Below are 26260 nucleotides of genomic sequence, written 5' to 3'. Positions count from 1 at the left end.
AACGCCTCGGTCGCCGTAAGGACGCCGTGACGACTCCACTTGTAAAATTTTCAAATAAAACGGTACATTTTTACCAGGCTGAAGCTAGCAGCCACTAACAGCAGCCACTAAGACCGTAGAAGCTAGCAGCCAATAAGGAAATTCATCAAAGTACTGAGAGTACTCGAACAAAAGTTTTTATTTCACTTAATTATCGACATATTTTAATTAATATCAAAATGATTAATGCTCAATAATTTGTACGAGCATTGGCGACTTCGGAAGCAGTAAAGCTCGCCTGGATAAGAGTTATAAATGCGTCTTTGTTGGATAAAAATGAAATACGTTTATACGGGTCATAAGTTATGAAAATAATGTTATCCTAAGTGTAGTCTTATTGATACAAATAGAAAAACTATATACATCGTATAAAGAGATTAAAAATTAAAAAGACATCGTATTATTACCAATATGAGACAATAGAACACCCAGCATTATGATTTTATTCTCATAAAAAAATTATCATGTGTAGCAATCAAAAACAGCGAAAATCATCAGGTGAAATTGGGATTATTTTGTCTCAGCCATGTTTTGACGTGAACCTTCGAATAATACAACAATGACAATGAAAAAGGTCGGTTAAGCTCACCCGAACTTTGTCATATTTTAGCATTTCACACTGCTATATGGGTGAGCGGCGGGCCATTATCTCTTTTATCTTTGAAGTGTGCATTAAACGGATACCAGGGCAGTGTAGGGGACCTATGGGGCTATTATTTCCCGGTCTCAAATTTGGGCTGTAGGGGAACCACCAAGTGGCTCCCAGGGGTTCTGGCTAATTTCAGGGGTTTATATCTCACTTGAGATTGACCACAAGAACTTGATAACACTAGGATTAGGTAGAGGACCTCAATAGGTATTCATAATAAGCGATAGAGGGCACCTATGACACCTGCAAGGGTCCAGTTAGCTCACCCAAACTTTGTCATATTTTAGCATTTCACAATGATAGAGGGGTTAAAAGTGGTCCATTATCTTCCTTATCTTTGAAGTGTGCATCAAACGAATAACAGGGTAGTGTAGGGGACATATGGGGCTACTATTTCCCGGTCTCAGATTTGGGCTGTAGGAGTACCACCCAGTGGCTCCCAGGGGTTCTGGCTCATTTCAGGGGTTTATATCTCACTTGAGATTGACCACAAGAACTTGATAACACTGGGATTAGGTAGAGCGCCTCAACAGGAATTCATAATAAGCGTTAGAGGGCACCTATGACCCCTGCAAGGGTCGGTTTAGCCCACCCCAACTTTGTCATATTTTAGCATTTCACACTGCTATATGGGTGAGCGGCGGGCCATTATCTCTTTTATCTTTGAAGTGTGCATTAAACGGATACCAGGGCAGTGTAGGGGACCTATGGGGCTATTATTTCCCGGTCTCAAATTTGGGCTGTAGGGGAACCACCAAGTGGCTCCCAGGGGTTCTGGCTAATTTCAGGGGTTTATATCTCACTTGAGATTGACCACAAGAACTTGATAACACTAGGATTAGGTAGAGGACCTCAATAGGTATTCATAATAAGCGATAGAGGGCACCTATGACACCTGCAAGGGTCCAGTTAGCTCACCCAAACTTTGTCATATTTTAGCATTTCACAATGATAGAGGGGTTAAAAGTGGTCCATTATCTTCCTTATCTTTGAAGTGTGCATCAAACGAATAACAGGGTAGTGTAGGGGACATATGGGGCTACTATTTCCCGGTCTCAGATTTGGGCTGTAGGAGTACCACCCAGTGGCTCCCAGGGGTTCTGGCTCATTTCAGGGGTTTATATCTCACTTGAGATTGACCACAAGAACTTGATAACACTGGGATTAGGTAGAGTGCCTCAACAGGAATTCATAATAAGCGTTAGAGGGCACCTATGACCCCTGCAAGGGTCGGTTTAGCCCACCCCAACTTTGTCATATTTTAGCATTTCACACTGCTATATGGGTGAGCGGCGGGCCATTATCTCTTTTATCTTTGAAGTGTGCATTAAACGGATACCAGGGCAGTGTAGGGGACCTATGGGGCTATTATTTCCCGGTCTCAAATTTGGGCTGTAGGGGAACCACCAAGTGGCTCCCAGGGGTTCTGGCTAATTTCAGGGGTTTATATCTCACTTGAGATTGACCACAAGAACTTGATAACACTAGGATTAGGTAGAGGACCTCAATAGGTATTCATAATAAGCGATAGAGGGCACCTATGACACCTGCAAGGGTCCAGTTAGCTCACCCAAACTTTGTCATATTTTAGCATTTCACAATGATAGAGGGGTTAAAAGTGGTCCATTATCTTCCTTATCTTTGAAGTGTGCATCAAACGAATAACAGGGTAGTGTAGGGGACATATGGGGCTACTATTTCCCGGTCTCAGATTTGGGCTGTAGGAGTACCACCCAGTGGCTCCCAGGGGTTCTGGCTCATTTCAGGGGTTTATATCTCACTTGAGATTGACCACAAGAACTTGATAACACTGGGATTAGGTAGAGTGCCTCAACAGGAATTCATAATAAGCGTTAGAGGGCACCTATGACCCCTGCAAGGGTCGGTTTAGCCCACCCCAACTTTGTCATATTTTAGCATTTCACACTGCTATATGGGTGAGCGGCGGGCCATTATCTCTTTTATCTTTGAAGTGTGCATTAAACGGATACCAGGGCAGTGTAGGGGACCTATGGGGCTATTATTTCCCGGTCTCAAATTTGGGCTGTAGGGGAACCACCAAGTGGCTCCCAGGGGTTCTGGCTAATTTCAGGGGTTTATATCTCACTTGAGATTGACCACAAGAACTTGATAACACTAGGATTAGGTAGAGGACCTCAATAGGTATTCATAATAAGCGATAGAGGGCACCTATGACACCTGCAAGGGTCCAGTTAGCTCACCCAAACTTTGTCATATTTTAGCATTTCACAATGATAGAGGGGTTAAAAGTGGTCCATTATCTTCCTTATCTTTGAAGTGTGCATCAAACGAATAACAGGGTAGTGTAGGGGACCTATGGGGCTACTATTTCCCGGTCTCAGATTTGGGCTGTAGGAGTACCACCCAGTGGCTCCCAGGGGTTCTGGCTCATTTCAGGGGTTTATATCTCACTTGAGATTGACCACAAGAACTTGATAACACTGGGATTAGGTAGAGTGCCTCAACAGGAATTCATAATAAGCGTTAGAGGGCACCTATGACCCCTGCAAGGGTCGGTTTAGCCCACCCCAACTTTGTCATATTTTAGCATTTCACACTGCTATATGGGTGAGCGGCGGGCCATTATCTCTTTTATCTTTGAAGTGTGCATTAAACGGATACCAGGGCAGTGTAGGGGACCTATGGGGCTATTATTTCCCGGTCTCAAATTTGGGCTGTAGGGGAACCACCAAGTGGCTCCCAGGGGTTCTGGCTCATTTCAGGGGTTTATATCTCACTTGAGATTGACCACAAGAACTTGATAACACTAGGATTAGGTAGAGGACCTCAATAGGTATTCATAATAAGCGATAGAGGGCACCTATGGCCCCTGCAAGGGTCCAGTTAGCTCACCCAAACTTTGTCATATTTTAGCATTTCACAATGATAGAGGGGTTAAAAGTGGTCCATTATCTTCCTTATCTTTGAAGTGTGCATCAAACGAATAACAGGGTAGTGTAGGGGACATATGGGGCTACTATTTCCCGGTCTCAGATTTGGGCTGTAGGAGTACCACCCAGTGGCTCCCAGGGGTTCTGGCTCATTTCAGGGGTTTATATCTCACTTGAGATTGACCACAAGAACTTGATAACACTGGGATTAGGTAGAGCGCCTCAACAGGAATTCATAATAAGCGTTAGAGGGCACCTATGACCCCTGCAAGGGTCGGTTTAGCCCACCCCAACTTTGTCATATTTTAGCATTTCACACTGCTATATGGGTGAGCGGCGGGCCATTATCTCTTTTATCTTTGAAGTGTGCATTAAACGGATACCAGGGCAGTGTAGGGGACCTATGGGGCTATTATTTCCCGGTCTCAAATTTGGGCTGTAGGGGAACCACCAAGTGGCTCCCAGGGGTTCTGGCTAATTTCAGGGGTTTATATCTCACTTGAGATTGACCACAAGAACTTGATAACACTAGGATTAGGTAGAGGACCTCAATAGGTATTCATAATAAGCGATAGAGGGCACCTATGACACCTGCAAGGGTCCAGTTAGCTCACCCAAACTTTGTCATATTTTAGCATTTCACAATGATAGAGGGGTTAAAAGTGGTCCATTATCTTCCTTATCTTTGAAGTGTGCATCAAACGAATAACAGGGTAGTGTAGGGGACATATGGGGCTACTATTTCCCGGTCTCAGATTTGGGCTGTAGGAGTACCACCCAGTGGCTCCCAGGGGTTCTGGCTCATTTCAGGGGTTTATATCTCACTTGAGATTGACCACAAGAACTTGATAACACTGGGATTAGGTAGAGTGCCTCAACAGGAATTCATAATAAGCGTTAGAGGGCACCTATGACCCCTGCAAGGGTCGGTTTAGCCCACCCCAACTTTGTCATATTTTAGCATTTCACACTGCTATATGGGTGAGCGGCGGGCCATTATCTCTTTTATCTTTGAAGTGTGCATTAAACGGATACCAGGGCAGTGTAGGGGACCTATGGGGCTATTATTTCCCGGTCTCAAATTTGGGCTGTAGGGGAACCACCAAGTGGCTCCCAGGGGTTCTGGCTAATTTCAGGGGTTTATATCTCACTTGAGATTGACCACAAGAACTTGATAACACTAGGATTAGGTAGAGGACCTCAATAGGTATTCATAATAAGCGATAGAGGGCACCTATGACACCTGCAAGGGTCCAGTTAGCTCACCCAAACTTTGTCATATTTTAGCATTTCACAATGATAGAGGGGTTAAAAGTGGTCCATTATCTTCCTTATCTTTGAAGTGTGCATCAAACGAATAACAGGGTAGTGTAGGGGACATATGGGGCTACTATTTCCCGGTCTCAGATTTGGGCTGTAGGAGTACCACCCAGTGGCTCCCAGGGGTTCTGGCTCATTTCAGGGGTTTATATCTCACTTGAGATTGACCACAAGAACTTGATAACACTGGGATTAGGTAGAGTGCCTCAACAGGAATTCATAATAAGCGTTAGAGGGCACCTATGACCCCTGCAAGGGTCGGTTTAGCCCACCCCAACTTTGTCATATTTTAGCATTTCACACTGCTATATGGGTGAGCGGCGGGCCATTATCTCTTTTATCTTTGAAGTGTGCATTAAACGGATACCAGGGCAGTGTAGGGGACCTATGGGGCTATTATTTCCCGGTCTCAAATTTGGGCTGTAGGGGAACCACCAAGTGGCTCCCAGGGGTTCTGGCTAATTTCAGGGGTTTATATCTCACTTGAGATTGACCACAAGAACTTGATAACACTAGGATTAGGTAGAGGACCTCAATAGGTATTCATAATAAGCGATAGAGGGCACCTATGACACCTGCAAGGGTCCAGTTAGCTCACCCAAACTTTGTCATATTTTAGCATTTCACAATGATAGAGGGGTTAAAAGTGGTCCATTATCTTCCTTATCTTTGAAGTGTGCATCAAACGAATAACAGGGTAGTGTAGGGGACCTATGGGGCTACTATTTCCCGGTCTCAGATTTGGGCTGTAGGAGTACCACCCAGTGGCTCCCAGGGGTTCTGGCTCATTTCAGGGGTTTATATCTCACTTGAGATTGACCACAAGAACTTGATAACACTGGGATTAGGTAGAGTGCCTCAACAGGAATTCATAATAAGCGTTAGAGGGCACCTATGACCCCTGCAAGGGTCGGTTTAGCCCACCCCAACTTTGTCATATTTTAGCATTTCACACTGCTATATGGGTGAGCGGCGGGCCATTATCTCTTTTATCTTTGAAGTGTGCATTAAACGGATACCAGGGCAGTGTAGGGGACCTATGGGGCTATTATTTCCCGTTCTCAAATTTGGGCTGTAGGGGAACCACCAAGTGGCTCCCAGGGGTTCTGGCTCATTTCAGGGGTTTATATCTCACTTGAGATTGACCACAAGAACTTGATAACACTAGGATTAGGTAGAGGACCTCAATAGGTATTCATAATAAGCGATAGAGGGCACCTATGGCCCCTGCAAGGGTCCAGTTAGCTCACCCAAACTTTGTCATATTTTAGCATTTCACAATGATAGAGGGGTTAAAAGTGGTCCATTATCTTCCTTATCTTTGAAGTGTGCATCAAACGAATAACAGGGTAGTGTAGGGGACATATGGGGCTACTATTTCCCGGTCTCAGATTTGGGCTGTAGGAGTACCACCCAGTGGCTCCCAGGGGTTCTGGCTCATTTCAGGGGTTTATATCTCACTTGAGATTGACCACAAGAACTTGATAACACTGGGATTAGGTAGAGTGCCTCAACAGGAATTCATAATAAGCGTTAGAGGGCACCTATGACCCCTGCAAGGGTCGGTTTAGCCCACCCCAACTTTGTCATATTTTAGCATTTCACACTGCTATATGAGTGAGCGGCGGGCCATTATCTCTTTTATCTTTGAAGTGTGCATTAAACGGATACCAGGGCAGTGTAGGGGACCTATGGGGCTATTATTTCCCGGTCTCAAATTTGGGCTGTAGGGGAACCACCAAGTGGCTCCCAGGGGTTCTGGCTCATTTCAGGGGTTTATATCTCACTTGAGATTGACCACAAGAACTTGATAACACTAGGATTAGGTAGAGGACCTCAATAGGTATTCATAATAAGCGATAGAGGGCACCTATGGCCCCTGCAAGGGTCCAGTTAGCTCACCCAAACTTTGTCATATTTTAGCATTTCACAATGATAGAGGGGTTAAAAGTGGTCCATTATCTTCCTTATCTTTGAAGTGTGCATCAAACGAATAACAGGGAAGTGTAGGGGACATATGGGGCTACTATTTCCCGGTCTCAGATTTGGGCTGTAGGAGTACCACCCAGTGGCTCCCAGGGGTTCTGGCTCATTTCAGGGGTTTATATCTCACTTGAGATTGACCACAAGAACTTGATAACACTGGGATTAGGTAGAGTGCCTCAACAGGAATTCATAATAAGCGTTAGAGGGCACCTATGACCCCTGCAAGGGTCGGTTAAGCTCACCCCAACTTTGTCATATTTTAGCATTTCACACTGCTATATGGGTGAGCGGCGGGCCATTATCTCTTTTATCTTTGAAGTGTGCATTAAACGGATACCAGGGCAGTGTAGGGGACCTATGGGGCTATTATTTCCCGGTCTCAAATTTGGGCTGTAGGGGAACCACCAAGTGGCTCCCAGGGGTTCTGGCTCATTTCAGGGGTTTATATCTCACTTGAGATTGACCACAAGAACTTGATAACACTAGGATTAGGTAGAGGACCTCAATAGGTATTCATAATAAGCGATAGAGGGCACCTATGACACCTGCAAGGGTCCAGTTAGCTCACCCAAACTTTGTCAGATTTTAGCATTTCACAATGATAGAGGGGTTAAAAGTGGTCCATTATCTTCCTTATCTTTGAAGTGTGCATCAAACGAATAACAGGGTAGTGTAGGGGACATATGGGGCTACTATTTCCCGGTCTCAGATTTGGGCTGTAGGAGTACCACCCAGTGGCTCCCAGGGGTTCTGGCTCATTTCAGGGGTTTATATCTCACTTGAGATTGACCACAAGAACTTGATAACACTGGGATTAGGTAGAGTGCCTCAACAGGAATTCATAATAAGCGTTAGAGGGCACCTATGACCCCTGCAAGGGTCGGTTTAGCCCAACCCAACTTTGTCATATTTTAGCATTTCACACTGCTATATGGGTGAGCGGCGGGCCATTATCTCTTTTATCTTTGAAGTGTGCATTAAACGGATACCAGGGCAGTGTAGGGGACCTATGGGGCTATTATTTCCCGGTCTCAAATTTGGGCTGTAGGGGAACCACCAAGTGGCTCCCAGGGGTTCTGGCTCATTTCAGGGGTTTATATCTCACTTGAGATTGACCACAAGAACTTGATAACACTAGGATTAGGTAGAGGACCTCAATAGGTATTCATAATAAGCGATAGAGGGCACCTATGGCCCCTGCAAGGGTCCAGTTAGCTCACCCAAACTTTGTCATATTTTAGCATTTCACAATTATAGAGGGGTTAAAAGTGGTCCATTATCTTCCTTATCTTTGAAGTGTGCATCAAACGAATAACAGGGTAGTGTAGGGGACATATGGGGCTACTATTTCCCGGTCTCAGATTTGGGCTGTAGGAGTACCACCCAGTGGCTCCCAGGGGTTCTGGCTCATTTCAGGGGTTTATATCTCACTTGAGATTGACCACAAGAACTTGATAACACTGGGATTAGGTAGAGTGCCTCAACAGGAATTCATAATAAGCGTTAGAGGGCACCTATGACCCCTGCAAGGGTCGGTTTAGCCCACCCCAACTTTGTCATATTTTAGCATTTCACACTGCTATATGAGCGGCGGGCCATTATCTCTTTTATCTTTGAAGTGTGCATTAAACGGATACCAGGGCAGTGTAGGGGACCTATGGGGCTATTATTTCCCGGTCTCAAATTTGGGCTGTAGGGGAACCACCAAGTGGCTCCCAGGGGTTCTGGCTCATTTCAGGGGTTTATATCTCACTTGAGATTGACCACAAGAACTTGATAACACTAGGATTAGGTAGAGGACCTCAATAGGTATTCATAATAAGCGATAGAGGGCACCTATGGCCCCTGCAAGGGTCCAGTTAGCTCACCCAAACTTTGTCATATTTTAGCATTTCACAATGATAGAGGGGTTAAAAGTGGTCCATTATCTTCCTTATCTTTGAAGTGTGCATCAAACGAATAACAGGGTAGTGTAGGGGACATATGGGGCTACTATTTCCCGGTCTCAGATTTGGGCTGTAGGAGTACCACCCAGTGGCTCCCAGGGGTTCTGGCTCATTTCAGGGGTTTATATCTCACTTGAGATTGACCACAAGAACTTGATAACACTGGGATTAGGTAGAGTGCCTCAACAGGAATTCATAATAAGCGTTAGAGGGCACCTATGACCCCTGCAAGGGTCGGTTTAGCCCACCCCAACTTTGTCATATTTTAGCATTTCACACTGCTTTATGGGTGAGCGGCGGGCCATTATCTCTTTTATCTTTGAAGTGTGCATTAAACGGATACCAGGGCAGTGTAGGGAACCTATGGGGCTATTATTTCCCGGTCTCAAATTTGGGCTGTAGGGGAACCACCAAGTGGCTCCCAGGGGTTCTGGCTCATTTCAGGGGTTTATATCTCACTTGAGATTGACCACAAGAAATTGATAACACTAGGATTAGGTAGAGGACCTCAATAGGTATTCATAATAAGCGATAGAGGGCACCTTTGGCCCCTGCAAGGGTCCAGTTAGCTCACCCAAACTTTGTCATATTTTAGCATTTCACAATGATAGAGGGGTTAAAAGTGGTCCATTATCTTCCTTATCTTTGAAGTGTGCATCAAACGAATAAAAGGGTAGTGTAGGGGACATATGGGGCTACTATTTCCCGGTCTCAGATTTGGGCTGTAGGAGTACCACCCAGTGGCTCCCAGGGGTTCTGGCTCATTTCAGGGGTTTATATCTCACTTGAGATTGACCACAAGAACTTGATAACACTGGGATTAGGTAAAGTGCCTCAAGAGGAATTCATCATAAGCGTTAGAGGGCACCTATGACCCCTGCAAGGGTCGGTTTAGCCCACCCCAACTTTGTCATATTTTAGCATTTCACACTGCTATATGGGTGAGCGGCGGGCCATTATCTCTTTTATCTTTGAAGTGTGCATTAAACGGATACCAGGGCAGTGTAGGGGACCTATGGGGCTATTATTTCCCGGTCTCAAATTTGGGCTGTAGGGGTACATCCAAGTGGCTCCCAGGGGTTCTGGCTCATTTCAGGGGTTTATATCTCACTTGAGATTGACCACAAGAACTTGTGAACACTGGGATTAGGTAGAGGGCCTCAAGAGGTATTCATAATAAGCGTTAGAGGGCACCTATGACTACTGCAAGAGTCCAGTTAGCTCACCCAAACTTTGTCATATTTTAGCATTTCACAATGATAGAGGGGTTAAAAGTGGTCCATTATCTTCCTTATCTTTGAAGTGTGCATCAAACGAATAACAGGGTAGTGTAGGGGGCATATGGGGCTAATATTTCCCGGTCTCAGATTTGGGCTGTAGGGGTACCACCCAGTGGCTCCCAGGGGTTCTGGCTCACCTCAGGGGTTTATATCTCACTTGAGATTAACCACAAGAACTTGATAACACTGGAATTAGGTAGAGGGCTTTTATCCAAGTGTTTGCAAGTTCCTGTGGAAATATTAGCCCCATATGCCCCCTACACTACCCTGTTAATCGTTTGATGCACACTTCAAAGATAAGGAAGATAATGGGCCACTTTTAACCCCTATATCATTGTGAAATGCTAAAATATGACAAAGTTCGGGTGAGCTAACCGAACCCTTGTAGGGGTCATAGGTGCCCTCTAACGCTTATTATGAATACCTCTTGAGGTCCTCTACTTAATCCAAGTGTTTGCAAGTTCCTGTGGCCAATCTCAAGTGAGATATAAATCCCTGAAATGAGCCAGAACCCCTGGGAGCCACTTGGTGGTACCCCTACAGCCCAAATCTGAGACCGGGAAATAGTAGCCCCATATGCCCCCTACACTACCCTGTTATTCGTTTGATGCACACTTCAAAGATAAGGAAGATAATGGGCCACTTTTAACCCCTATATCATTGTGAAATGCTAAAATATGACAAAGTTCGGGTGAGCTGACCGAACCCTTGTAGGGGTCATAGGTGCCCTCTAACGCTTATTATGAATACCTTTTGAGGTCCTCTACTTAATCCAAGTGTTTGCAAGTTCCTGTGGCCAATCTCAAGTGAGATATAAATCCCTGAAATGAGCCAGAACCCCTGGGAGCCACTTGGTGGTACCCCTACAGCCCAAATCTGAGACCGGGAAATATTAGCCCCATATGCCCCCTACACTACCCTGTTATTCGTTTGATGCACACTTCAAAGATAAGGAAGATAATGGGCCACTTTTAACCCCTATATCATTGTGAAATGCTAAAATATGACAAAGTTCGGGTGAGCTAACCGAACCCTTGTAGGGGTCATAGGTGCCCTCTAACGCTTATGATGAATACCTCTTGAGGTCCTCTACTTAATCCAAGTGTTTGCAAGTTCCTGTGGCCAATCTCAAGTGAGATATAAATCCCTGAAATGAGCCAGAACCCCTGGGAGCCACTTGGTGGTACCCCTACAGCCCAAATCTGAGACCGGGAAATATTAGCCCCATATGCCCCCTACACTACCCTGTTATTCGTTTGATGCACACTTCAAAGATAAGGAAGATAATGGGCCACTTTTAACCCCTAAATCATTGTGAAATGCTAAAATATGACAAAGTTCGGGTGAGCTAACCGAACCCTTGTAGGGGTCATAGGTGCTCTCTAACGCTTATGATGAATACCTCTTGAGGTCCTCTACTTAATCCAAGTGTTTGCAAGTTCCTGTGGCCAATCTCAAGTGAGATATAAATCCCTGAAATGAGCCAGAACCCCTGGGAGCCACTTGGTGGTACCCCTACAGCCCAAATCTGAGACCGAGAAATATTAGCCCCATATGCCCCCTACACTACCCTGTTATTCGTTTGATGCACACTTCAAAGATAAGGAAGATAATGGGCCACTTTTAACCCCTATATCATTGTGAAATGCTAAAATATGACAAAGTTCGGGTGAGCTAACCGAATCCTTGTAGGGGTCATAGGTGCCCTCTAACGCTTATTATGAATACCTCTTGAGGTCCTCTACTTAATCCAAGTGTTTGCAAGTTCCTGTGGCCAATCTCAAGTGAGATATAAATCCCTGAAATGAGCCAGAACCCATGGGAGCCACTTGGTGGTACCCCTACAGCCCAAATCTGAGACCGGGAAATATTAGCCCCATATGCCCCCTACACTACCCTGTTATTCGTTTGATGCACACTTCAAAGATAAGGAAGATAATGGGCCACTTTTAACCCCTATATCATTGTGAAATGCTAAAATTTGACAAAGTTCGGGTGAGCTAACCCGACCCTTTTCATTGTCAATGTTGTATTCGAAGGTTCACGTCAAAACGTGGCCGATACAAAATAATCTCAATTTCACCTGATGATTTTCGCTGTTTTTGACTGCGACATATAATAATTTATTTGTGAGAATAAAATCACAATGCTGGGTGTTCTACTGTCTCATATTCGTAATAATACAATGTCTTTTTAATTTTTGATTGATGTTGTTTCCGGGGGAGTAAAAAGGCCCGAGGATAAATTTTTAAACACGCACATGTTCAACGTCGATGTAAACAAATTATCTTGCCACACTGAGTTGGCTTTGAGTTTTTATTGTATATGTATCGTTTTATGCCTTTTAATTTACTTTAATTTATCATTTCTTTTATATCACAATACGCTTGCATATCATTCAATACGATGCATATAGTTTTTCTATTTGTATCAATAAGTCTACACTTAGGATAACATTATTTTCATAACTTATGACCCGTATAGACGTATTTCATTTCTATCCAACATAGAAGCATTTATAACTCTTATCCAGGCGAGCTTTACGGCTTTGGAAGTCGGCAATGCTCGTACAAATTATTGAGCATTAATCATTTTGATATTAATTAAAATATGTCGATAATTAGGTGAAATATAATTTTTCTGTTCGAGTACTCTCAGTCCTTTGATGAATTTCCTTATTGGCTGCTAGCTTCTACGGGCTTAGTGGCTGCTGTTAGTGGCTGCTAGCTTCAGCCTAGTTACATTTTTTCTTAATTTTCCTTGCGATCCTACGGCGATTCCATGAATTTTACAACGCCGTGAATACGCCGTGGGGACGCAGCTTGGTGTGACAGGGCCTTTAATGAAGACATTTACTTTGTCAGATATTCTCAACGTAGTTAAAAATTACGCGTAATTTATGTCAAACCGCTTGGCAGTTTGATTCAGATGCAGATCTGTAGTTTGGGTAGTTTTTCTTTTGTCTTATTAGCTTCCGTTTAAAACGAAAAGAAAAACTTAACTTGTTTTGCTCTATAAGTTTTTTCACGGAATGGGACAAATTAATAGTATGGAAACCTAATGCACATGAGTAATACAGATGATTCAAGCATGTATGCATGTGAACCAAACCATTTATTGGACAGTTATAGTAAAACAAAACATGTTTTTCTCTCAAATGGTCATTCCTTTGCGCGATTTCTGTCAATGTCCTCTATTTTCTCCTGTAACATTTCCAGCCAGTTATCCTCTTTATTCATGTCCTTGTACCTTTGCTTGCTTTCAAATAACTTCGATACTCGTGGGTCACGTGTGAAAGGAATGGCGGCCGATTGCAGCGCCTCCTCGAATTTTATAACGGATGCCGTGGCAATGATGATTCGTGCTTTCTTTTCCTCAGGGTTCCTTGAATTAAACAAAAATATGACATCAGTTACTTGTAAAAAACCAGAAACAACATCTGACATGTAGCATAAAAAGATCTTCAGTTTCCGTTTGCTTAACACTAGTTGAAAACAAGATAAATCTCGAATTGATCAAATACATAATGTAATGAACGCAAAAATGAACTGTTTCGTTTTACTTCTGGAGCTGTTGATAATGGTAGGCCACCCCTGTCGCAGTATGAGGACACACCAGGTATTCATGTGCCTCCCAGGTTCTTTTCATCGTACGTCTGATGACGTCATCGGTAGCGACAAACGTGTCCACAACGACCTTCTGTAAGGCCTCTGTGATTTCCTTGGGAACCATAACATTTCCGGTTTCTTCAAATTCTGTCATCAGTTTTTTAATTAGTTTACAGTCTCCCCCTGTCAACACATACCAGATTCTCTCCATATTGTATGGAATCTGATTATTGAAAAGAAATTAATTTAAATCTTAAATGAAAGTTAGTCTTTATACATGACTGCAGTCTTCTATTTCTTATTATCAAAATAAAACGTTGCTTGCAAGAGAAAAGAAATAACTTCTTAAAGAAATTTTACGATAGTCCCTCTTTCTTGTTGACAATCATACTTTTTTGTGTAAATAAGCACTACATCAAAGATTGTCTGGTTAATTTATTTACAGCTTGTTTTCAAGCAGTTTTTTTTCTTCCCTAAAACATAGAGCGCATGCTTGAACAAACAACATATTTAATCATTTATTTATTTATTCATTTATTTTTGGATAATAATATTTACCAAAAAGATTTATCAATACACTTTAAGTATGTAATTATACATACTCAGTAACCATCTTATCTTTCAAGTAAAATTCTACAGTCGCAATTATTTCTCGGGCTTTCCGGACAAGAAGTACTCGGTTGGAAAGACCCGACAAGTTGGGATTGTATACCTGGATATCCATAGCTGGTGCCAAAGTCTCAATCACGTGGTCAGCAATTGCGTAATTTCCTGTTTGAATTGTGCGTGCTACGACGTCGTTTTGGGTTACTGCGCACACGAACTCTAACTGAACCCCCATCTCTCTCGCAAGTATGCCAGCTGAAACATGATAACAGCCTATTGTTTCACACAAAGAAATCAAAATCTTGGTAAAGGACTATATATGATATGGGCCTACAATGGCCCCCTAAAATGACCATCATCATTTTACTGTAATTCTTTGTTTTCTTTGTACAGATATTTATGTGGTGTTTTTACATTATGTTCATTTTGATTCAAGTGCCCACAATTTAGAAATATGATATCATTAAGACAACCTTTTCCTGCCATTTTTGCATTTTTAGCATAAAACAGCTTGTTTTCAAGCAGTTTTTCTTTCCGAAAACATAGAGTGCATGCTTGAACAAACAACATATCTTAATCAGAGGTGTCACTAACCAAGACTAATAATTGACAAAAAAATGTCCTTGTTCAAGCATGCGCTCTATATTTCCCATTCGTTAAACGTAAGAAAAATGTCAATTTTTGACTAATTTTGATTGAATTGTAGAACTAGTGTCACTTCTGACGTCAAATACTGCAAGTGAGTGCAAATAAATCAAATAAATAGGTGAAAAATATATTTTTTATCAACTCTTCTAAAAAAATAACATAACATTTTAATGTTCCCGAAACACTTTAAAAAATGGCGAATTATGGGGGCCAAATTCAACTCATATCATATATAGTTCTTTTGATGATATCACTGAATTTTGGAAAGAGCGCTTATGTTTACAAACATGTTCATAAATTAAGATATGCAGTAGGCACAGGTATTATATTTAACTATTCTGATACATATTCCACTGTATACCAATACATGTACGTATTTTAACATGATGACTTAGTGTACTTACAAGTTATATTGCCCAGAGCACCTGTGGGTACAACAACTTGAACAACTTTGTCGCAGGATGGGCACATCTGGAAGACATAATTCAGGTATTAAAATATCTACATTAAAATATTATGATTTTAAATATAATTCAGGTATAAAGAAAAAATCAAGTACATAGAATGCTTTATGATTTCATAGGATGAAATAAATTAGAATTCATTTTATAATATGATCATGGAAAATGAAACATCAAATTTCCAGAAACATCAACTTTCAAAGATGCGGTAGCATTTATTAATTCTCATTTGAAGTTAAACGCATCGTAAATAATTAAGAATTAAGGTATTATTTTGTTATGTATATGGAGATATCTTCCATAAAAAAGAAAATTTTAAAAGATTTAAGAGGGCTTAAAACATCGATTAGGACGTTGGTATTTTCACTGCCTTGGTTACGTTTTTATGGGAGTACCTGTAAGTAGGCGTAAATGTAGTGCACTGTCTGAACCATGATCCGTGCCCAGTTTATGGAGTTAATGGAGGACAGGTTATGACGTTTGGTGAAGGCGTTGTCCCTGAAGCATAGTTTGATTGGTGCATCCAGGTCATCTGACGAGCCATCAACTATCAAAAGACAAGTTTTATCTATTGATACGCAATTTTTAAAGCTATAATGTTTGTTTCGTTTAAAATCATTATATTGTCAGCATACATGTATATTTAAAGGGACTTGGACACGATTTTAGCTCAAAATGTTTAAATTTTATTTTTTCAATTTTTAAGTCTAGAATTGTTAATATAGATGTTTTCAATGCTTTAACAAAATTTGAAAGTCAAATATCGAGTTACAAGCGAATTACGGAGGCTAGAATTCTTTGTTTTGTAAACAAAGCTCGAGTCCTGTTAATGTTTATATATTTGTAGTATTGGTATCAGTTTCAAACTAAAGTTGTTATTTGTTGTGATGAAATTATTTATGAACCCATTGAATCAGTCTTTCTTGTTTCCACAAGTTATTTTAATAAAGAAATGGCAATTTCTTTACTTTACAGTATTTGTAAACAAATATAAGACTCGAGATTTGTTTACATAACAAGGACTTCTTTCCTCTGTATCTCGCTTGTAACATGACTTCTAACTTTCAAACTTTGACGAATCATTCAAAATACAAAAGTAAACTATTTTATACATAGAAATCAAAAATAAAATTTTCATCTGAAATCGTGTCCAGGTCCCTTTAAAGTGTACATTATATTTCCAGAAGGGGGGGGGGGTCATGAAAGTTCATGCGCAGATCTAGAGAGGTGGGTCCGGACCCCCCCCCCCCTTCTGGAAATATAATTTTTTTTTTAATTTACGAAGTAAAAATTACCGAAAGTACATCTCAGACCTTCCCCTCCTCGGAGCAAACAAAAACTTCCCTCAGACTCCCACTCGATTTTTTTTCCTTTTGGGGAGGGGGATATTCGCGCATGTTATTCGTTACAAAAATTTGAGCATTCCTGAACCTTTTCACAGGATTATTCATCAAGAAGCAGCTAGTAACTTAACAACGAAATCTGTCTTTCGTCAATTCTATATCATTCGACATTAAAGTATGGAACAAAGCATAGGTTTTTCAAAGTACTATTTATGTCTAAGTAATAGAATTTCAGCAAATTCATCGACTTTTTCACTTTTCTGTACTTATATCTGTCATCGTCAATGCATGGTACACTCGTTTTATTCGACTCTGCTTTTCGACATTCAGCTAACAAGTTTACTGCCCATCGATGTTAATCCAGTACTATGGAAGCTGGTTTAATGATTCAGCTTTGTTTTCAAAGTCTGGATTTGAAATAAAAAAAGTGAAGATTTAACCACCAAAAGATGAATACACTTTTCCCAGAATTCCATCTCAGTTTTCAAAATATATATTTCCAACTTAACAAATTTTAGATTAAGGTATGGTTTCTATTACCTGGGGAGAAACAGATGTAATAAAAGAATACAGGTTTTCCTTAAATTTGACAAGCGTGCGTGCCTTTTCTAATAAATTTTTCTATTTTTTTTAAGTGAATCTAATTAAAGCATTTTTCTGTAATGAAATTTAAAATGTTGCGATTGGCTATAATAAGAAGTGTCCACCTCTATACACGTGTACATTGTCCTCTATCACAGTGGTCATCTGAAGTTCCTGTATCTGTGAACAGCGCCCCTTTGGGAGGAGCACCACAATGTCAATCCATTTCTGTCCCCTTACGGCTTCAATGGCCGAACTTCCGGTATCACCGGACGTTCCTAAAAAAATAAATTTGGCAAAATCAATAAAAAAATATATACATTTAGATTAAAGCGCGGTGGTTTGTTATTTCTGTGGTTCAATCATATGTGACAGTTTTAGGGTCTTGAAAATAAAAGGCATGACAGAGGAAAAAGAGAGGATTGATTTTGTTCGTTCCCTACCAACGATAATATTGAAATGTTTCCTTCTCTTTGAAAGAAAATAAGGTATGAATTGTCCGACGCACGAAAGAGCCATGTCCTTGAATGACCATGTCGGCCCGTGAAACAGTTCCATCACATTTAATCCATCCGGAAGTCGCTTTATTGGACTAACTTCTGGTACCGAGAAACGGGAAAAGGCTTTGTCGATAATATCTAAAATTCAAAATATTAAAAACATCTAGTAGGATTATTCCCTTAGCCAAAAGAAATGGTCAATTTTCCATTTATTTACCATTTCTCATCCATTTTTCTCTGATTTTCCATTTATTAACCATTTATTTTCATTTTTTCTGGAGTCAACTTTCTCAAACCATTTATTGAAACCATTTATTAGCCATTCATACAGAAAAATGTTTTAAAATGGCCATTTCTTTCCATTGATTCATCATTTATTTAAAAAATGGCATTGAAACTGAATTGCCTTTGCCAAGTTCACCATTTTTCTTCCATTTTTTTTCTAGACCATTTTTCCCGTTGAAATGGTTATTTGAAGAAGCTTAATTGATCTACTGTTTAGTATGTGTTGTATACGTACTGACAGCTATACATAGAATTGATACCCAAACCATCAATTCCTTGTAATTACACGTATTTCCTTGATCATGCAATGAAAGAAATTAAAGGAACATACAACAATAAAACAACTCATAAATTCAGAAGAAAAAAACCTTCAGCATGTTTATTGTGCATATATATATATATATTACATACATTTATATTAAATACAATTAACAATATTTATCAATTGCCAGTTGAGTATGCATTCAATTAATAACGTCCACATATTTTGTGTGGTGGAGTCGTACATCATGATACTGGCAGTATGCTTCCAGAATCTGAGTGCAAGATGTAAGCCATTCAAAGGTCATTATGACATAGTGTTGGTCATTTAAGTTTCCTCTCTGGTTCAGTCATCCCGGCAGGGGGTAGCGTTATCTCTGAAACTTTCCACTGAAGCCACGTATGTTACTTGCACGGCAGCACTTGTACAGTGACCAAGGAACAATAACGGCCGATTTATTTCAAAGAGGAGATCCTATTTTTCTGGTGTTTTTTTTGGTGCAGACAAAAACCATTCAGTTGCTACCAAGGCAGAGAATTGTGTTCTTAGTAGAGGATATAATGATTCCGTTTCTTTTCTGACATCCACTCTGATATGACGATGGCATGGTGGACATATAAGCCTACAGGATTATCTGGAGCAGGCCAAAGTGTTCTCATCTGGCAGTAAGTTTAAGATATTTATTGTTTCTTTAGAAATATTTCAGTATATAATTTAAAATGAAACCTTTTATTATTTTCAAGATGACCTCTTCCCCCCTAAATTTTTGAATTTTCTAACGCGCGCGCATCATATATCGTATTTCCTGTTTACCTTAGTTATCTAAAGTTTTTGTATTTAACATCGGAATGACAACATATTACCATTATAACGAGATCAATTATTAAAATCACACTTTGATTGATGTAGGATTTATTTATGTAGGTCTAATTTTATGGAAGTAAACAAGTCAAAGCAGTGATCCATCCCAGCTCAGGTCGAAAAGTCCCGATATATAGATCAAATACCTGCGCGGATCAAGGGGGGGGGGGGTGAACTTTGGCAAAACTGAAATTTATTAAATTCGTATAAAACATTATTATTTTTCTTTTTTTTAATTTGCATTGGGACTACCCTGGCAACAGAATTATAATCAATCAATCCCCCTTCCTCCTTGAAAATTTTTCTTGATACATGGATATTAAAATTATATTTTTTCTATTTAACAAATTGTTATACAGACATCTGACATAGTTATAAGTTGATAAATATTTTTGAGGCACCAAATGAATTAACACCATCATTGAAAATTCATTCTATTAAGGAGCTAGAGTTAAATGCAAACATAAAATATACACTTAAAGAAAATTTGTATTACATCAATATTGTAACATTTTTCATTTCTTTCAGAGTACAAGCATGCAGGGACAACGAAAATGAATGTGGAGAACTTGAACTCAAAGTGCCAAACTAAACTCATTCAAAACAAAACTGGAAATAAGTGTTTTCATAGGAGCAAGTTTTAGTGAGCAAGTGATTAAATGCACAGACGATTTAATGTATGTATTGAGCATGTTTCTGAACATTTCCTGGGAGGATCCAACTTTTTATAAAGAATCATTTCTATATTGTGTAATTTAATGTTTTAAAATGGATATTAAATGCATTTGTTAAAACACCATTTCTTTTCATTTTTTTCTCTCATGTTTAAATGGCTAGGAAATGGTTAATTTGCATATTAACTGTCCCAGAAAAATGGTGTTTCAATGGGTTTTAAATGGTGTTTCAATGGTGTTTCAAAGGCTTTAGATGTGTTTGCAAATTATTGTGATATATGGAAACTTAATGTCAATATAGCCAAAACAAAAATCCTCATTTTTTCAAAAGGTGCAATGTCAAAGCGTAAATTTTTGTATAAAGGAGTAACTATTGAAAACGTAAAATCATTTTGCTATTTGGGTATTGTTTTATCAAGAAGTGGAAAATTTAATAATGCTAAAAAACATCTAGTAGAACAAGCGTCAAAGGCATTGTATGGTGTTTTACGTAAAATACGTTATTTTAGCCTACCAATTAATTGTCAGTTAGACCTATTTGACAAGGTCATTATCCCAATTTTACTTTACTCGTGCGAAGTGTGGGGTTACGAAAATTTAGATATTATTGAAAAGGTACATTTAAAATTTTTGAAATTTATTCTTAATCTTAAATCTAGTACTCCAAATTGTATGGTGTATGGAGAAACTGGAAGGTATCCATTGTCACTCTTTGTTAAAATTAAAATGATAATGTACTGGGCAAAAGTTTTGACAGCCCACGATTGTAAACTCACTAATGTAATCTATTGTTATTTTTATAGATGTTACAAAAATGGATCTTTTATACATCCATGGATAAAATGTATACATGATATACTCAACTCGTGCGGGTTGTCATATATATGGGAAAATCAAACAATATGTAGTTATAACTGGCTTAAGTCAACAGTTAAAGAAATATTACAAAATCAATTTGTACAAGATTGGAGAAGTATTGTAGATAACTCACCAAAATGTATTAATTATAGAATTTTTAAAACAAATCTCAATTTAGAAAAGTACTTGTTGATTTTACCTACAGATCTACGGATCACGTTTACAAAATTACGAACATGTAATCATCGATTCCCCATTGAAACAGGTAGATGGCATAATATTGAAAAACATTTAAGAAAATGTACAATGTGTGATTCTAATAGTATTGGGGATGAATTTCATTATATTTTAGAATGTACATATTTTGTAAACGACAGAAAAATGTTTTTACCCAAGAGATATTATGAAAACCCAAATATTATAAAATTTAACGAGCTCATGAATACTTTTAATGTAGAAAAACTAAAAAACTTGTCAATATTTATTAAGAAAATTTTCAAAGTCTGTTCTTCCAGAAACCAACTTTAACAACCTATTGTATTGTGATTTTTTTTTGTCATTATTACTTCTACTGTACATGTGATCCTTGACTGTATTCGTGTACATTTGTATATACTGATTTTGAACCTCAAATACCAGTGAACTGGTCTTGAGCGAATAAAGAATTGAAATGGTTTTAAATGAAAATGGTAAAATAAATGGTTAGAAATGCTATTGATTCTGTACAGCATTTCTGGTGTAAATTCAAGTAATGGAAAAAAATGGTCAGAAAAAAAATGGTAGAAAAATGGATTTTAAATGGATTTCATTTTGATAAGGGTTGTGCTGTAAAATAAATATATATAATTATATTATGCAAATTTACTGTGGAACAAACTAAAATTTGTTATTTAATGATTTTTATTGTGTTGGCGCAATTTTTACAACTAATCAAAGTAATGCAATTAGCAACATTTACAAAAACAAGCTTTCAAATTAGAATGACATGCTCATGTTTATGACATTAAACTTTTAAGATGAGTAGTCAGCAACAAATAGTTAGAAAATAAACTATAGCAACACGAGATTGTGATTGACAAGGTATACTGCTAACTCAGGGTTTTGATCTAAACCTGTAAAACTAACAAGAGTTTTTAAAATAGTGTTCGAAAGATATGGAAAATCAATGACTCAACAAAACTGTGTACTACAATTGTAGTCGACAATAGAAACAAATCAAAGTTAATATACATATCGTATGATAGCATAATAGGACTGGATAAAATATAAATAATCAATTCCAAACCATTGTACACTTACCACTTAGATCAGATGTTGGAATCTCATCCTCGCCTACAAACAGGGGAACTATTTTTTTTGCTAGTTCTACGTAGGATAGCTTGGCCCATGATTTTAGCTCCTTAGCGTCAATCTTTGGAATGGTTTCTGGGAGAATTAGTCCGCCATCTGCTGCATATCCGGTAAATAAAGCTTCCTCAAAAGTTTGTCCCGTGACGTCGCCACGAGTACTTTTATATTTCATTGTGAATCTAAAAGTATGACGTGATTTAATGTGGGTGTAAATAAAAAGCCTAAATTTTTTTAATATTCAACAGCTCAGCTGCCAACTGCATTTGTATCTGCGTATTTGTAAAAATAATAGCAATTGTAATTAAGGTTGGACGACACGTTCCTCTATTTTGGATAACTTTTTCTAGGAATTTGTTATTGATTTACTACCACTTTGACAAGCTTCCTTGCAAAAAATTAAGGTACCTTACCAGACATTTCTACAAGATACTAGAGTAAGTGATTTCCTTTATAATCTTCTTGAAAATACACTTGAATTGCTGATTAAAATTTTATTTTGGATTATACATTTATGTTTGTAAAATTTCAGTCATTTTAAAATGATAATAAATAATAATTATTTATTTGGTATATCATCAGACCGTTGAAAATTTGAGGAATATAGTTATCATTTTTCGAGGAACGTGTCGTCTGACCTTACTATTTGTTTACTAGTAATTTATTTATAACACGGTATGTGTCTATAGAAAATAAACATACATGTCTGCATGCATATACGGTTATTCGTGTACCTTTATAGCCACAAAATCCATTTAATTTAATTAAAATAAGATCCAAAACTGTTTCTATAACTAAAAAAAAAAGAAGTGGGTTCAACTTCAGACTGAATTAGGAAGACTGAATCTATTATTTGAACCAAGATTTATTCTCCCTGCCATTGACCTGCATGCTGAATTTTATGTACATGCACGATGCACGCTAGTCAAATAAAACTCTTTTCAATGACTGCTCAAATAAATTCGTCAGTAGTTCATCTATATCAACGAGAAATGTAGGTATGCTATATTTAGCTGAAATACGGTTTTTGGCAAATATGACATAATTCCACATACATGTATCACCTTATCCTCATTAATGTTTGCTTTTATAGCATTCAAGCACATATACACTGAAGCTAGTACATGGTAAAGAGTAGATACGTAGTATTCATTACAAGTAGTATTGAGAATTATGCAGTATACTGCAGCTGGCAATAACATCTAACAGTTACCAGTCGACAGTTTACAGTTATCAGTCGATAGTTAACAGTTATCACTCGACAGCTAGCAGTTTTCATTAGACAGCTACAACAGTTATCAGTCAACAGCTATAACCGTTATCAGTCGTTAGCTAACAGTAATCACTCGACAGCTAACAGTTATCAATTGACAGCTAAAAAAGTTATCAGTCGACAGCTAACAGCTATCATCGACAGCTATAACAGTTTTCAGTCGGCAGCTGTAACAGCTATCACTCGACAGCTATAACAGTTTTCAGTAGGCAGCTGTAACAGTTATCAGTCGATAGCTTACAATTATCACTCAACGGTTAGCAGTTATCAGTCGACAGCTATAACAGTTATCAGTCAACAGCTATTACATTTATCAGTCGACATCTATAGCAACAGTCGACAGCTATAACCTATATCAGTCGATAGCTAACAATTATCAGTCGACAGTTGTAAAGTTATCTTTTGTCATCTAACAGTTACCAGTCGACAGCTAACAATTACCAGTCGACAGCTAACAGTTATCACTCGACAGCTAAAACAGTCATCAGTCGACAGCTAACAGTTATCAGTCGACAACTATAAAAGTTATCTGTCGACAACAATAACATCTGTCAGTCGAAGCTATGACAGTTATCAGTCGACAGCTAACAGTAATCACTCGACAGCTGATAATTACCAGTCGACAGCTAACAGTTATCACTCGACAGCTATAACAGTTATCAGTCGACAGCTAACAGTTATCACTCGAAAGCTAGCTGTGAGATAGCTGTCGTCAGCCGTCCGGAAATAGCAGTAATAAGTAAACAGCTGACAATTAATACTCGTAAGCTGACAATTTGCAGTCGTCAGCTGGCAGTTACCAGTCGACAGCTTACAGTTATCACTCGACAGCTAACAGTAGGCAGTCTAGAGCTAGCAGTGAGCAGTCGACAGCTGACAGATAGCATAGCAGTCGGCATCTGATATATGAAAATAACTGTCATAACAAAGGTTTACACGTTGCACGCGAGAATTTAAAGGAGGACAGCGGATGGGGGTGATCCGACACCCCCCCCCCCCCCCCCCGCTATGTAAAAATTAACACTTATTAAATTCACTTCGCAGAATTTCACCCCCCTCCCCAATCGCTTCCGAACCAACCAAGCCCCCGGCAATTAAGATATTTTTCTCACCCTCCCCCCCCCCACTTCCAACCAGGAAAATTTCTTGATCCGTCTTTGTGTTGTTTAATATATATCTGAAACGAGCAGATTAATTTATTGCTTAAACAAACAATAGGGCGCCATAGGACGCTTTAATTTACAACGAGGTCATCCGCTGCGATAAAATTTACCCTAGCTTGTAAATGTCAATGTCACGGAGAGGAGATATATCTACAATCCTTGTATGCTGCAAAAACAGACGACACAAAAAAAAAAACATTACAGGATTAAATTCCAATTAATCGTATTCTAATAAATAAAAACAACAAACGTGAATGTCTATGATTGTCACGTATGTAAATTAATTTATCAGGTGCGTTGCATTGTCAACAAGAAACATGACACATATTTTGTAAAGAATTGTTCTACTTACGTGCTGTCTTCTTTTCTTGTCGTGAATCAATAAGTTTGTCCTCCTTATCTTGTTGCTGACCAAAGCAGGCACATGTATGGAAACTTGTACTACACATAAATCATTTACTGAACCTGGTCGTGATTGTACATTCAGTCATATCTTTTTAAAAAAAATCACTGAATTATGGAACAAAATCAACAAGACTATATTATAGAACATGTACTTTGGGCTGCTGGTGTCCAACTCCAATTTGATGAAGGCGGGGTCTTTTCATTGTAATCACATGTTGTTATGTTGTTCTTATACTTACCTAACCAATTTAAAGTGTTTTCAATATTTCTTTTTTACTATAAATGATTTTCCTAAAAGTTCAGCTAAATCAAGGTACATGTTTATGCATCTGTCTGTAATTCTAGGGTTATGTTTGTAAGTGGAGTTTTCAATGCCAAAAAACACGATTTATTTTATTTCAAATCAATGTTGTTCAAATATTATTTTTCTATCCAGGAAAAAATGCTTTGGGTCCGTTATTTTAAGCAATAATTAAGTACTACGAGTAAACATCAAAATGGTAATAAAATGTATTGGACCATACATTACAAAATCGATTCGTAGTACTAGAGTTGTCACAAACAAAGACACTGGAAAATGTAAATATAATGGATCTTGTCCAAATTCATCCAGGGCTGTATATTTCAATTGAAACAGCGTCAATTTCACACAGCTAGAAGAGCAGACCTTGGAAGGGGGGAGGCTTTAACGATTTTGACAGCCTAAAAATATTGGTGAGCTTCTCTAATCGAATCAGGAGAAAAGAGGTCAATATATGACAGCTTGTTTAGATGAGAAAACTAAATATATGAACTAACTTAAGTAGTTACTTACGTATTATACATCCCAATGAATGTCCACGCTCTTGTTAATTAAAACGGCTCTGATTTGTAAACCATATGTTGCTTTGCATGCCTGGATAATTCGGTTTGGTCAAAAAATGATATTCATACCTTAGTTAAACCATTGTTGACATACATATTTGTAGTGTGTGCTTTAAATGCGGTTTTCTAGTAATAAAAAAAATATTTCCCTTATTCTCATTCTTACTTTTCCTGAAATCAGACAACCCCATTCATTACATCAGAGTATTCGACAGTGCTTTATATAAACAATAAATTGCTTTCTTTGGTGATTCATTAGAGAATATACATTTAATTTTTTTTCTGCAATGATCGCTACCTTCATAATGAATCATCAAAGAAAGCATTATATTGTTTATATTAACATCTTTCATTTAGCTAATTGATAAGTTGATTATGAAAAGTAAGT

General features: G+C 38.8%; 1 protein-coding gene across 1 annotated transcript; it reads right to left on the bottom strand.

Moving 5' to 3' along the window:
* Nucleotides 1–13195: 13195 nt before the first annotated feature.
* LOC105336870 (threonine synthase-like 2) lies at nucleotides 13196–25955 on the bottom strand. The gene is made up of 10 exons (XM_066069447.1): nucleotides 25823–25955; nucleotides 24956–25096; nucleotides 22120–22349; nucleotides 17824–18018; nucleotides 17506–17658; nucleotides 15851–16002; nucleotides 15399–15465; nucleotides 14453–14601; nucleotides 13695–13963; nucleotides 13196–13516 (listed from the first exon to the last, which is right to left on the bottom strand). The coding sequence occupies exons 3-10, from the start codon at nucleotides 22340–22342 to the stop codon at nucleotides 13294–13296; spliced, it is 1431 nt and encodes a 476-aa protein (XP_065925519.1). The 5' UTR covers nucleotides 22343–22349; nucleotides 24956–25096; nucleotides 25823–25955; the 3' UTR covers nucleotides 13196–13293.
* Between the last annotated feature and the right edge of the window lie 305 nt (nucleotides 25956–26260).

This window comes from Magallana gigas, chromosome 8, assembly GCF_963853765.1.
Source record: "Magallana gigas chromosome 8, xbMagGiga1.1, whole genome shotgun sequence".
In the NCBI taxonomy this organism is placed as follows: Eukaryota; Metazoa; Mollusca; class Bivalvia; order Ostreida; family Ostreidae; genus Magallana; species Magallana gigas.
Note: the sequence above shows the minus strand (reverse complement) of the source record. Positions and strands in the feature narration are given on the sequence as shown.